The sequence below is a fragment of the Perna viridis genome, chromosome 4 (genome assembly GCF_037379345.1).
Source record: "Perna viridis isolate PV_CMFRI_1.1 ecotype Kerala chromosome 4, ASM3737934v1, whole genome shotgun sequence".
Taxonomy (NCBI): Eukaryota; Metazoa; Mollusca; class Bivalvia; order Mytilida; family Mytilidae; genus Perna; species Perna viridis.
In genome coordinates, this window is record NC_142448.1 from 19,105,414 (window position 1) to 19,119,366 (window position 13,953).

At 31.3% G+C, this 13,953-nt stretch overlaps 1 protein-coding gene across 4 annotated transcripts; it reads left to right on the forward strand.

Moving 5' to 3' along the window:
* Positions 1 to 95: 95 nt before the first annotated feature.
* LOC148619195 (biogenesis of lysosome-related organelles complex 1 subunit 2-like) lies at positions 96 to 13,423 on the forward strand. Of its 4 annotated transcripts, none has more exons than XM_088578844.1 (6): positions 120 to 255; positions 7,930 to 7,986; positions 9,114 to 9,212; positions 10,628 to 10,747; positions 11,358 to 11,477; positions 13,276 to 13,423. In XM_088578844.1, exons 1-5 carry the CDS (start codon positions 240 to 242, stop codon positions 11,465 to 11,467), a joined length of 402 nt encoding a protein of 133 aa, XP_088434970.1. In that variant the 5' UTR covers positions 120 to 239; the 3' UTR covers positions 11,468 to 11,477; positions 13,276 to 13,423. The 4 variants fall into 4 exon arrangements, with proteins under 4 accessions (XP_088434972.1, XP_088434970.1, XP_088434969.1 ...); XM_088578843.1 differs by having other exon boundaries at positions 121 to 255; positions 11,358 to 11,462; XM_088578845.1 differs by lacking the exon at positions 7,930 to 7,986 and adding an exon at positions 3,337 to 3,480 and having other exon boundaries at positions 129 to 255; positions 11,358 to 11,462.
* The last annotated feature ends 530 nt before the right edge of the window (positions 13,424 to 13,953 follow it).

Below are 13,953 nucleotides of genomic sequence, written 5' to 3' on the forward strand. Positions count from 1 at the left end.
TTTTTATTATTTCAAAATCCAACAATGAGTTTTTATATCTTATATTTTAGTGTTATTTTTCTAAATGTATAGTTAAACGGATAATTCTCATAAAATTTAAATTATTTTTTTTCAATTCCATGTTATTTTAATGTCGCAAGGAACGCAATCTACGTTTATTTGTTACTTGACTATCCTATACCTTGACGGTCCCTGTTCCCACATCAAACGTCTACTGATAAATCCAAAAAAATTGAGAGATGGAGCAACTTGAAGGTAAAAATAATAGTTATTTAGAGTGTTTGGTTTCGAATTATCGATGTTAGCCAGGTTTAAATGTCAATGAAAAATAGTTATAGGTTGGGAACAACCCCTAAAATTAGTGGTAACCCACACACGGAGTACTACAATATCCAACAACAAATGTAAATGGTATATGTCAATACATCGCCCACTACAATTATAGTAAAAAAATTCGGTCAGACTAGACTAATCAGCCTGTCTGACCGAATGACAGAGATCCGCTGACAATTTGGCACAGGCTGTACTGTCCTCACATTGTGCTTTAATAAGGAAAGAAGATTTCTTAATGTACTGTTACCTTTACCTTTATAGAACCCGAAAGATTGGAGTATTGAGAACATGATATTTATGAAGGGTAACAATAGTCCGAATTTCCTCTGACCCTGCATACCTCCCCTTTTTTATTTGGATATTGATATTTCAGAAAGAGGAGGGTTGTAGAGTCGGAGGAAATTCATATCCAAATAAAGAAGAGGAGGGTTGCAGGGTCTGAGGGTTAGGGTGATAACATCACCGAACTGATAAAATCTAGGCAGTTCTGCCAATAGTCAAATGGAATAGTCTGAAAGGAAAGTCTGTACAACAAATGGCAATTTCAGGGTAACAACCTAAAAGTGGGAAAACTTATCATAGGGATAATTTTAGCAATTGATATTTTCTTTCTATCTATAATAATTTTCAAGATATTGGCTGAAAACTGTAAAAAAAAAAAAAAAAAAAAAAAAGAAAAAACCTGTCATTTTTTCCTTTTCAAGGTCAATAACTCTTACAAAGAGTCATCTGACATCTTTTATCCTTGAAGACTTTTGTAGTCCTAATGATAAGGATCATTTCAGCAATTGAAAGAATTTAGCTAAACTTAAAGGTTTTGGAGATATATATGCGAAAAACTACTGTCTGACCCCTATGTTCTATTTTTAGTAATGGCAGCCTTGTTTTTGACAAATAAAAAATCCCCACTGTTGTTCTATACAGAACACCCCAAGGAACATTCATACCAAGTTAAGTTTTAATTAGTCGATTGGTTTCAGAGGAGAAAATTTTTGAACGAAATAACATTAAAAGTAGCAAAAAACGTTGAAAAGGGGCAACAACTCCAACATGGCTTAATGGATTGAAACGAAAATTTGACTGCAGATAGATCTCATCATGCTGAACACTTTTATCCATGTCAGAATTAGGCTAAACCTAACAGTTTTGGAGATATATGCGAAAAGGGGTCAATTCACTAACACTAGTTTCTGGCCTACTATTTTGCCAAAGTTGCAACTTACTTTTGGAAATTTACTGTTTGCCTATTTTAAAGCAAAATACTACCTGAATACTAATATACAGAAAATACATGCTGTTGCATAATAATTTTGTCATAAGGAGGGCACAAAACTTTACATCTACACACTTTTCGAAGAATTTTCACAAAAATGTGAGGATTATGGGTAGTTTTTTAATCCTAAAATATAGAGTGCAAGCTATGAACAACAAAATCTTTTGTCAGGAGTTGTAATGGAACAGAAGGCTATTTTTGTAGAAATATCAAAGAGATATTGCGCTTTATATTTTCTACATAAAAATGTCTCATGAAAGCTATTTTAATACAATTCGGCTAGATTTTCAAATTTTGCAGTATTTACCTCAACAATTTTAATGCAACACATGGATTAACAGCAATGAAACTTTGTTTTTCACGAAAGGCACATTCAACTAGTAAGTCATGCAATTTTCTAATTTATTTGTAACACTTTAGTTTTTGGGGCTGATTTTGATATTTTCTGAACATTCTCCTTCACTGTCTGACCCCTATGTTCTATTTTAGTAATGATGGCCATGTTTTTCAACGAATCAAAAATCCCCTCATCATCTCTATGCAGGATACCACAAGAAACCTGCATACCAAGTTAAGTTCTAATTGATCAAGTAGTTTCAGAGGATAAGAGTTTTGTATAATTGTTAACGATGATGACGGATGCCAAGTGATGGCAATTGCTCACATGGCCTTTGGCCAGGTGAGCTAAAAATAAAGAAAAATATCAATTAGGAGAGAGGCACAATTAGTGTCCATTGGAATGCTGATACTTTGTTCAAATATTGTCCATCCAAAATTGACATATATTTTCGAGGAAAAACCACTTGTTGCTAGGTGTAGCAATTTTTGTCCATTTGTTTTGTAGTGGTAAAATATGTAGAATTGTAGCCTTAAAAACAACAAAATGTGAGAATGATAGTCCAGCCCGCAGCAAAGTCTTGATAAATACCTGGCATTTCTCCAATACTTGGTATGCCAGGTATGAATCCTTTGAAATTGATTCAGTTATTTGCAATATACAACTCATTAATTGATAAGAAATTTTGGTGTCTCAGGTAAGATTTATCTGTCCATCAGATGATAGTAGAAAAAGTAATTTATCTGTAATTTAAAAACTGACTTTTAATTAGTGTTTAAAAACACATAAGTATGTATATGAAAATTATATAATTTGTTATTGATATGAAATGAGCAATTAGGGTGATGAATATTTAATTGAAATACATGTGTACATGTTTTTTCTATTTTTACTTTAAAAGGACTAATTAAATGATGAATTTATTTGAATTTTTAAAAAAAATACATAAAATGCAAAGTTTCTGGTGTTTTATTCAAACATGCCAATAGAGGAAAAATAGTATTACTTCTTGAAATAAAAATCATACTAAAATTTAATTTTTAAACGAAGTTTCAGTTGAGTTATATTGACATAAATAATTAAAAATAATGATAATTATTATTTTCATTAGGATTACATTTAGGTGTGTTAGGAAAAATCAAATGTAGGGAAAAAATCACAGGAAATATTATGAAGTAACATTGTACAGTGTATTTGGAGCTTTTATGGAAAATATCAACTGTAAAAAAAAGAAAAATGTATTTTATCATTCATTTAATATCATTTAATATTGAAATTAAATAATTTTTTATTATGTTTGCATACATGTCTGAAAAGTTGAAAGTTTCATTTATATGTGAAATTTTTTTATAAAAGATATGAACTATGATGACAAAGCTTTTTTTTTGGCAAGGAAGCCATTAGTTTCGTAATTCACTTACAACATGTATTGAAAAACGGGGAGGCCACATCTACCAGAAGATGACAATATCCAGGACCCTATCTGCATAGGAAATTTGATCACTTGACAACTAATAAATGGTCAACACACTGCAATGTAGATAACTGAGAAAATATGGCTAAAATTGACATATGCATTAAACCTTACCTGCTAGGATGTTTTGAGGATTATGTATAATTTCAAGCATTGTAACATATCAATAGTTTTTCTGTGACTTTTTCGTAGCAAACATTGTGACTTTTTTCAGTGACATAAAAATCAAATGTCCATGGAAATATTAAGCACACATAAGAAGTTAATATATGTTATCAGTAGTAAAGATTTGACTTCACATACTATATTGCAAACAATGTCACTCAGGGCTATTTTATATTTTTTGGGGGAAGAAGATAGATGCATATTATAGCTTATTAAAGTAAAAACTTTCAAAAATGTAAATAATAAATGATATATTAATTGTTTATCTAATGTAACATCAGATTTTTTAACAAATAAACAATACCATATTTACTTTCTATAAGATGTCATTTGAAAGCAAAAGTTTGATTTTAATTGAAATCAAATTGTAATTACATGTAGCAACTTAAAAGTGTTGTAGAGGTGTTTTATCATACATGGTCTATTCAATGTTAAATGTATCTTTAAAAGACGTAAAAATATTTTGGTAGCTTTTAATATGGGAATCTTAATCTGCTATTATATAAGAATATTTCCACTGTAATAAATCAATTTGACTTTAATTTTTTATTGTTGTTACTTAAATTTGCAAGCAAATATCCCTGTGTCAGTAATTAAAACTCTGAATTTTACTACATCTCAGAGGACGCTTACCATACCGGTGCACCTGGTCCATGCTCCCAGTTTTTAGTGGAGTCCGAGTTGCTCATTTACTTTTGTTACTTTGTATGTATGATTTTAGTTACTTTATGTTCTTTGTTGTGTGTGTCTGTTTTCCATGTCTGGTCTTTGTCCCTGGATTATGTTCTTTTGATTACTGCTGTAACCTTGGTTCCCTTGATTACTCTCTCAAATAAATTCTGATAATGAATTGTAAAGCAGAAAAATGTGTGTTTGTGTAACTGAAAAAAACAAAATATAGTTTCCTATTTATGATTTTCAAAAAAATTGAATTAAACTACAAATAATTTTTTCAAAATATTTCAAAATGATATATAATAAATATAGAAATTTTCACATTCATGTAATGGTACAATTCAATTTTATATCAGAACACTATAACTTATCAAATACAATATACATGTATGTTGAGGGGTTTTATTAATTTTTTGCAATTCAGGTACATTTGTACCTTTTCTTTTGTAGAACATTCTTTTCATCACTTTCTTTTATAGAACTATATGAAATTTTAAAATTCTGTGGGTACCTTTCATTTGCTTAGAAGGGTAAAAGTACCTGCTACTTCTTCTTAATTAAAGGCCTGTATGTTTAATTAAAACACTGCCAGGTAAATACACTAATTCATCAACAAATTCCTGAAGAACTAAATATTTTTGAAATTTTAATTATGCATACTTAAAAATTTCAAACCATTAAGCTAAAAAAAAAAAATTATTTATAATTTATTTTACTTATAGACATGTACTAATTTAAAACACTGAGGTGAGTCACCTGTTTGATAATTAACTTTACAGGTAAAATCACCAGTAGGTACATGTACCTGTTAGTTCATTAGTCATTTCCTGTTGTATATTGGACACTGGTGATGCTGGGGGATGGGGTTCATGTTAATTAATGGCCAGTAAGCAATAAATACCTGGCATTGGATGCCTGGTATGAGACTATGCTGCGAGCTGCACTGTACCATTCTTGCAATTTATTGCGCTGTGGATGATTTCTTTGAGATTTTCAGTTTTTTGTGGGGCAAGGTTGTATATAATGTTAAAAAGTCAAAAGTATAAATATAGGTTAACATCAGCATAGGAGCAAGATATAAGATTATCTGAAAGATCATATTTATGTCAGAACTCTGTAATATAATGGGTTAACCCCACTCCTGTGGTCAAAATATTAAGTCACCAATAAAAATTCAAAACAACAATGGATGGACATGTTTTTGTTTCTATACAGGTAGCCTAGATATTCCTCTCTTAAATGAAGAAAAAATATTATGATTGTAAATGCTTACCTACTTAAGGCATGGATAAATGATAAGGGTCATTGGATGCCATTATTATTTTGTGCTTAACCTTGTTTCAGTGTAAAGTTGAAATTCATGGTCATGCATGCATTAAATTACTGGTTTCACCTGATTTTAGTGATGAATATCTCCTACATAGCAGACCATAAATCAGTTCTGTTTATTTTATTGTAGTTTAAAATCAATGTTGAAACATGAATCTAATCTTGAATGCATACACAGATTTTTAGGGTGTACATTAAATCACAATGACGAACTTATAAAAAGAAAAATATACCATATGTGGAATGTTGAGCGGATTTGAGTGTGTTAGTAAACACCTCTTGACCTGACCTTGATGATGTATGATCCACACACACTGGCCCCTGTTCTTCATTACAAAAAATCCAAATTTGTGATTGTACTGGTATTAGGTTGCATCAGAATCAGATTAAACCACTTTACCTTATAAAAAGTCTTTCATCTAAAGTATTTAGTCCTTTGAGTAACATTTTTTCTAGTTACACCAAGGACCATTACACCCTGGACAAACATAAGATAGTTTCCATTCAACATTTAAATAACTGCACCCTTCATAAAAGAAACTATTTTTTGAGTTACTATTCAAAGCAAGACAAACTATGCCCCTCAATTTTCTTTGGTGTCATACCAAAGACAAAAAAACTGGGGACATGTTCAACAGCAAAAAAAAATCAACATGTTTATAAGATATATGCATTTTTGGATGTTACAAAATCCAATTGACATATCAACATGCAAAATTATTGGCTTTATGTGTAATATTCAATGCATTTTTAAATTCCTAGACCATTGTAAATATTGAAAAGTGTGCCAGGGACATGCAAAAAACAGAAACAAATGCCTACTTATCTGGGTGGAAATTTTTTTACCATATATACATGTTATGATTTCATATATTTGTCCCCATCTTAAGGCCAAAACACATCAGAAAACATAGATTTTGTATACTGTTATTTATTAAATAATTTACATCCACCAGCCTACAGGGACAACACAATTGCGCATTTGTGGAGAATGACCCATGTATGTTTTTTAGCTCACCTGGCCATTGGCCATGTGAGCTGTTGCCATCACTTGGGGTCTGTCGTCGTAGTCCTCATTGTTTGTCGTTGACGTTGTTAACAATTCTTCAAACATCTTCTCCTCTGAAACTACTGAATGGATTTGGATGAAAATTAATATGATAGTTTTTTAGAATAGCCTGCACAAATTGACTTTCGATTTTTTATCTGTTGAAAAACATAGCTTCCAAAAATCTTTTCCTCAAAAACTACTATACAGAATTCAATGAAAGGTGGTATTACTGTTTTATTACTGAATAAACATGGCCACTGTTACTAAAAATAGAACATAGGGGGTCAGACAGCAGTTTTTTGCATATATCTCCGAAGTCATGAGGTTTAATCTAATTCTAACATGGTTGAAAGTGTTCAGCATGAGGTCTATCTGTAATGTAATTTTGGTGAAGATCTGTTGACCCAAGTTGGAGTTATTGCCATTTTTGGATGTTATTTGCTGTTTTTGACGTTATTACTTTCAAAAATCTTTTCCTCAAAAACTACTATACAGAATTCAATGAAAGGTAGTATTACTGTTTCTTGAGGTATCCTTAACAAAATGATCATTTCAATTTTTGATTGGTGAATAAACATGGCCACCATTACTAAAAATAGAACATAGGGGGTCAGACAGCAGTTTTTTGCATACATCTGGTGAAGATCTGTTGACCCATGTTGGAGATATTGCCCGATCTGGATGTATTTTGCTGTTTTTGATGTTGTTACTTTGAAACATCTTCTCAGAAACTACTATACAGAATTCAATGAAAGTTGGAATTACTGTTTTATAGGGTATCCTGCACAAAGAAACCATTTGGGTTTTTGATTGATGAAAAAACATGTGATTGAAAATAAAACTAAGGGATCCAAATACAGTTTTTTGCAAATAATCCAAAAACTGTTGAATTTAGCCAAATTTTGATGGAGAGTAATATTGTTCACCATCAGTAGACGGACATTTGCCAAAATTTTCTAAATTATTGGTTTACTGTTGTAGGACTTATGGCCCCTGATACAGATTTTTTGTCATTTTAATGTGTACAACTCTCAGAAAATCAATTGCAACAAATTGCAACAAATTGCAACAAGTTGGCATAATTTTTTTTAGGGTTTCCTTCATAAACTGATCATTTAAAATTTTTCATTGGTAAAAAAAACATGGCTGTCATTACAAAAAATTGAACATGGGTTAAAATGCTTTTTTTGCTTTTTTCCCTCAACTGTAGAAGAATAATGAAAATGAAAGCTACCCATCAGAGAAACATGATATTTTGAGTCGTTGGTCAGTATAGAATTTATTTTTTTTAGGTGGCCATTTTACGACCATTTTCACCAGTTGCTCAGATTCCATCTTTAGGAAACTAGGTATTTTAAGTTGAATGAAAGATTGTTCTTGGCGGCCATTTTTCTGCTTATTGGTTTCAATAATAATATGTTTATATAGTTAACATGGTCCTGATATAAATGGTGATAAAGAAAATTTTGGATGGTTGGGTTTTACTTCATTTTATGTTCTTTTTCAAATCTATACTGGGCTAATGCCCCTACAGACCTGGTGGAATAACTGAGCATAGGGGTACCCCTGCCCAAATTTTTTCCTTACACAGGCAAAAATGAGTGATGTTAACTTAAGTTTAAGTTCATTTAATGTTAAGTTGACGCTAAATTAATATTAAGTTAACGTTAACTTAACATTTGAACAATTTAACGTTAAATTAACGTTAAGAATTAACACTGTCTAACATCAAGCTGTTAACTTTAACTTAATGTTAATTTCTAATGCTAATTTAGGGTCAAGAAAATGGAAATTCCTTCCTGTGTAAAAAATTTATAGCGTAATTTCATGTACACTGAGATTCTATAGGTACTCTTTTGAGCTTACAGCATTCTTCTGTATATATATATATATTTTATACTAACAAAGTCCAAGATTAAAACATATTCTGAAGTTGAATCATGTAGTGAATGATAGTACCTTTATCAAAGGCATTCATAACCAAATGATTTTAGGAATCTGAATGAGAACTTGGGTGTTTTTATCAAAAACTAGAAATGAATTAAATGTTGAAAACAATTAAGAAAAGTCAAATTAAATTATAGTAGTACAGTGTATTGATGTATAGCATGCCTATCTGTGAGCAATAAAAATTTGGCTCAGCATGTTAGTATTGAACTCAGGAGTGTCTGTTCCATTGGTCAATGGTTCTCATCTTGAATTGCATGAAATGTCTGCCATAGGATGTTAAACCATAATCAATCAATCCTCTTTTATCGTAAAAATATACAAGGTTTAGTATACAAAGACATTCAAAAAGGGATTAGTATACAAAGACATTCAAAAAGGGATTAGTATACAAAGACATTCAAAAAGGGATTAGTATACAAAGTATTGTCATTTTCAGTTTAAGACATGAGATACTTCTGTGAAGTTTTAAAATCAAATATGTATTCAAATTGTGCAATTATTAATTATTTTTATTTAATATTGATAGATGCCAAGGAAGTTGTAGAAGATGTTCCAGACGATGTTGTACAGTTGTGCAAGGAAACTTTCAAAAAAACTGCAGATTATTTACATGGAGAATTAGAGGGTAACACAATTAAATTTTTTTGTAAAGAAAAGTAAAATGAAACAGTAAAAACCTTGAAAATAGTCTACCATGTATATTCCACTGAAATGTCTTTATTTTATTTTAATTTATTTTGAAAAGGGTTGAGGGGGGGTTAATGTTTAGCCCAAGAAAGTTTAGGGTAACCAAGAAGCTGAGATTTTAAAACGCAAGTTTGTTCCCAAATATATCCATTTGATTACTATTATAATCAGAATTCTTTAGATTTTCAGATAACACAATTCTAACATTATGTAAACTCTGGTCCAAATACTATAAAAAAAAATCATGATATAATAAAATAAAAAACTCTGAATGCCCCTTATGTAAAATTTTCACCTTACAGATGGAGTGTTAAAGTGAAAAGGATAGGTCAAGGACTCAAGGTACATGTAAATGTAAACAAAAATATAAAAATGTGCTTTTGATATATTTTGTCATGATTTCAATCCCATGTGGGGCTTTTGTTATTTGAATAAAGTAATCACTTAACACGCATAAATTAGACTAAAAGTTTTTTTATTATTATTCAAATGGGTATTACTTTTAGGTGGTCACTCCTACAAAAGAAATCAACATTTTTAAGAAAATTTTGCATTAGTCGTAGAAAAATTATTTAAAAATTTTTGACGATTTTTTATTTTGGCAAATAGTCAACAGTTTGTATGATATTGAAATTGTATTGGCCAAAAAAAAAAGTTTGGTAGCCCAGCTGCTGGGCAACTTCTAATTTTTATCATTGTTTTTTGAATTTTGATGTAGGCTTTTGATATTTTGCATGTGAGTAGATCACCTTAAGACAATGTGTACCAAGGATAGTGGCTTATGACCTTGAACTTTGACCTCAAGGTCAAAGTCCTGTTTTTTTTTAGTGACAAACTCATGTCCAGACTGTAACTTTTTTGTCTTCTGATGTGTGCTTTTGATATTTGGCATTTTCACCTTAAGATGATGTGTTGTGCACCATGCATAGTGGCATATGACCTTGAACTTTGGCCTCAAGGTAAAATTCCTGGTTTTTTTTCTGTGACCAACTCGTGTCTTGACTGTAACTTTTTTTGTCTTTTGATGTAAGGTTTTCATATTTGGCATGTGGGTAGATCACTTTGTTGGAATTAGCTACAATGATTTCTAGTTTTGCCTAGACATACCATAATATGGTACATCTTATAAATGTTGGTCTTTTCCTTCAAAATTCTCAACCACTAGTCCAAACAATGAAGGACTATATTTGATATACTAGCCTGAAACAAGCTAAATACTCATCATTACACTGGCCTGAGTCAATTTTTACTACCCATGGGCTTCTTGCTAGTGGCTAAAGACAAGCACTGGTATTTAAAATATGTGTAATACTGAATACAAACAGTGTTTAAATTGCTTTGAATTATTTACAGGTACTATTGAAGACTATAAATTACTGGAGAATATGAACAGAATTACTATTAATAAATATACAGAAATGAAATCCACAGCTGATGAAATTGCTGAGAGATTACAGACACTGAATGAGAAATGTAGGCATATCTATACACATGTACTATTATTAAAAAGGATGGAAAGAAATAAATAAGATAGACAAAATCCAATTAACATTTTTTTCTTAAAAGAATTAACAACTTGTACTTTTCTAAAAGACAAGGTGAACATTATACATGTTCCTACTTTAATTGTGAAGATCTAAACATATTTATTAATATGGTTTCAAATACTGGAACATATTTACTTTTGCATTTGTTTTTTGTTGCAGATTCTTTATTTTATCAGACATATTCAGGGGTATTGATATTTGTGATTTCATAAAATAATTCATATGCTATATAGTGTTAAAAGTTAATTTCAGGTTACTATTTTTGGGGTTTTTATTGTCATTTCTAAAATTGCAAAAAATAGTACATGGTGAAAAATATTACTTTTACAGAAAGTGTTTTACATGCAAAATTAAATTTCATGAATATTAGTACTCTCACTGTTGTTGTTTGTATATAATTGATAGAAACATAGGTAAATGCTTTTGCTGGTATATGAAATTTTATATAAAAGTATCTTTTACATTGACAATGGAAATACTCATATTTGGGTGCAACATTTGAACATTGCAGATAACATCTCAGATCATATTTTTAGATAAACAATTACAACCTTATCTTGACCAGATAGATCAGATTGAAGAGAGTGTGAACCACTTAGAGCAGGCAGCATATAAACTAGATAACTACTCTAAAAGATTAGGTTAAGTATAGTTTTGTAAGTACAGGTTCACCTATTAGAATCATACTAGTAGAGAAAAAGACTGCTAGTCAAAATTTTGGGTCACTTTTCGATTTCTTAAAAGTATTCAGCAACCCAGTAGTCAGTCGAATTAAATCAGATTTTATTAATTATCTTTATCAAAATTTGCAGTATTAAAAATTCAAAATACCTAAAATACTGAAGCTTGTATTGCACAAGCTCAATGAGTGAGTGGTATATTGGAATTACCTTGTCTCTATGTCCATCATTACAAATTTCTTCGCCATCATCCTGGCTCCAAATAAATTGATTGATTTCAAATTTGTTGTGTAGATAGAGCATTTGTTGTTAGCAGTTTTGGTGCTATCCAATGTCAACTTCCTGTTTCTTGGGACTTAGCTATTTTTCACTGAATGGAATAATAAAGAAAATTTCATCACAAAAATCTCAGCTCTCAATGGATAGATTGATTTTCACATCCAGTATGAGTGGGGGTATCACTAGTTTGAAATACTTAATGCACTAGTTGACAAATAATAATATAAGACTTTCCATCCTCCCCATTATCAATAGGTGAACCTGTATTTTAATTACCTATTCTATAGAATGTGACTAGTAGATGTCATGAAAAACTTACCATACTAGATATTGAAATTGTGGTCATTTTGGTGAAATATATTTACTACCCACAGGATGTTTTACCTCCTTCAGTTTTGCTGTGTTGACATCCCTCAATGACATTTAAAATGTTTAAGCACTTTTTAAAAAGACAGTAATGACTGAAAAAGTGTTCACTGTCATTCATATTGACCAATGGTATCTTCACTGTAGGCTGACATTGGAAAAATGATCATTACAAACTCAAATTTTTGTCTGTTCCTTTTTATTGTGTAGGGAACACCTCTTAACTGCTCAAGGGGATAGGAAGGTTTGGCATAATATGCAGATGTGTGATTTCTTCAAAGGGAATTTGTTCAAAGTAAGGGTTTTACTTGTTATTTGACCTTGATTGTGCAATTCGTCCAAAACCACTTCAAGGGCTTTAATGAGTTTATTTGAAGGATATGCATCATATGTAGATGGTCATGAAGAACTATCATTATCGTCTGGTACATCTAAAGAGAAATACACGAACGTTAAGATTGATTGATTGCTTATTGGGGTTTAAAGCCGAGCAGCTATATTAAGGTGATGAACATGAAATGAATGATAAAATGAACATGTAATGATGATGATGATGAAATGAATATTGGGATGGGACTTGAGGATAATAGGGTCGACAAATTTTGATTGCTACTAGAAATAGGGAGGGATGGGTAGGGTTGTGCAATTTAGCCTCCTGTGGCAGGGTGCAAAGGTTCTTACTCCTGTTGAATACCACAGCAGGGTTTTTTAATGTGCGAGGAACCTGGCATCTTTCCCAACACAGTGCACCATTATGGTTTGTGGCCAGGTTTTCCGTATTACAGCCTGACGACCCCATCATGTAACACGCCAGGGGTACCCCATTCCACTACCTGGGGCACACAACCCAGTTGCTCTGTGGGCAGAGGGCCTTAGCCCCTAGCCAGGGTTTTGAGCACTATTTATTTGGCTTTTACGACAAGCTTAGCACTGGTGCGGGCCTATTCTTTTGACACTCGGACCTGCACGGGCACAAACGAAGAGGTTTTCATGTTAAATCCTTAACTTTATTTTACTTATGTTTACTTACATGTCATGAAAAAGTATCATCAGATGTCTATTAGCTAAACTATTGTTTTGTATTGAACTTCTTGTGCTTCAATTTAAATTTCATTTTATTTTGTTTCAGAAGCAAGATTTAAGACATTGGAAAGGCGATAGCAAAAACATTTTTGCTTGCTTTAGTGTTGTTGACTTGTGTATGGTCATTGTATGATTATTGAATACTATTATTGTTTAGTGCAATACTTTATTTTATTAAATACATTTTTTAAGAAGCTGTTCTTATGCACACCAATCAAGTAGTATTGTCTTCTCTGTTTCCCACATTTTTCTGCTAATGAGGTCTACTCTTTATTTAGGTCACTCAACTATAATCAGTTTACTGTAAATTAATGCCATTGAATAGTTGTGATTACATAAATGAAGGAAACGTTTCACTTTATTTTGTTTCTTTGCATTGTGTGTACTTGTGTAGAAGAAGATTTGATCGAAAACATGATTATATGTGGCAGTGCATTGTGTGTACTTGTGTAGAAGAAGATTTGATTGGAAACATGATTATATGTGGCAGAGTTATTGGCTTTTGAACTTGGAAATGTCTTTTTTTTGTGTGCGAGGCAAATAGTATGTGTCATATATGAACCATGCTCTGTTTCTTTAGATGTAATAAATATACAGGGAGACAATTGAATTCTGTTCACCTATCATAGAGTCTAGGTTCTATGTAATCTTGTGCTTCAGAATAGGGTTGGTTATTTAGCAAGTGAGAATGAAATAAGTTTCAGCATTACGTGTCTCTCAATGT

Excerpts from the sequence above, each read along its gene's own strand:
- LOC148619195 (XM_088578843.1), top strand. Across the intron at positions 7,987-9,113 it reads TTCCATCTTTAGGAAACTAG|ATGCCAAGGAAGTTGTAGAA; the intron begins GTATTTTAAGTT and ends TAATATTGATAG. Across the intron at positions 9,213-10,627 it reads TTTACATGGAGAATTAGAGG|GTACTATTGAAGACTATAAA; the intron begins GTAACACAATTA and ends AATTATTTACAG.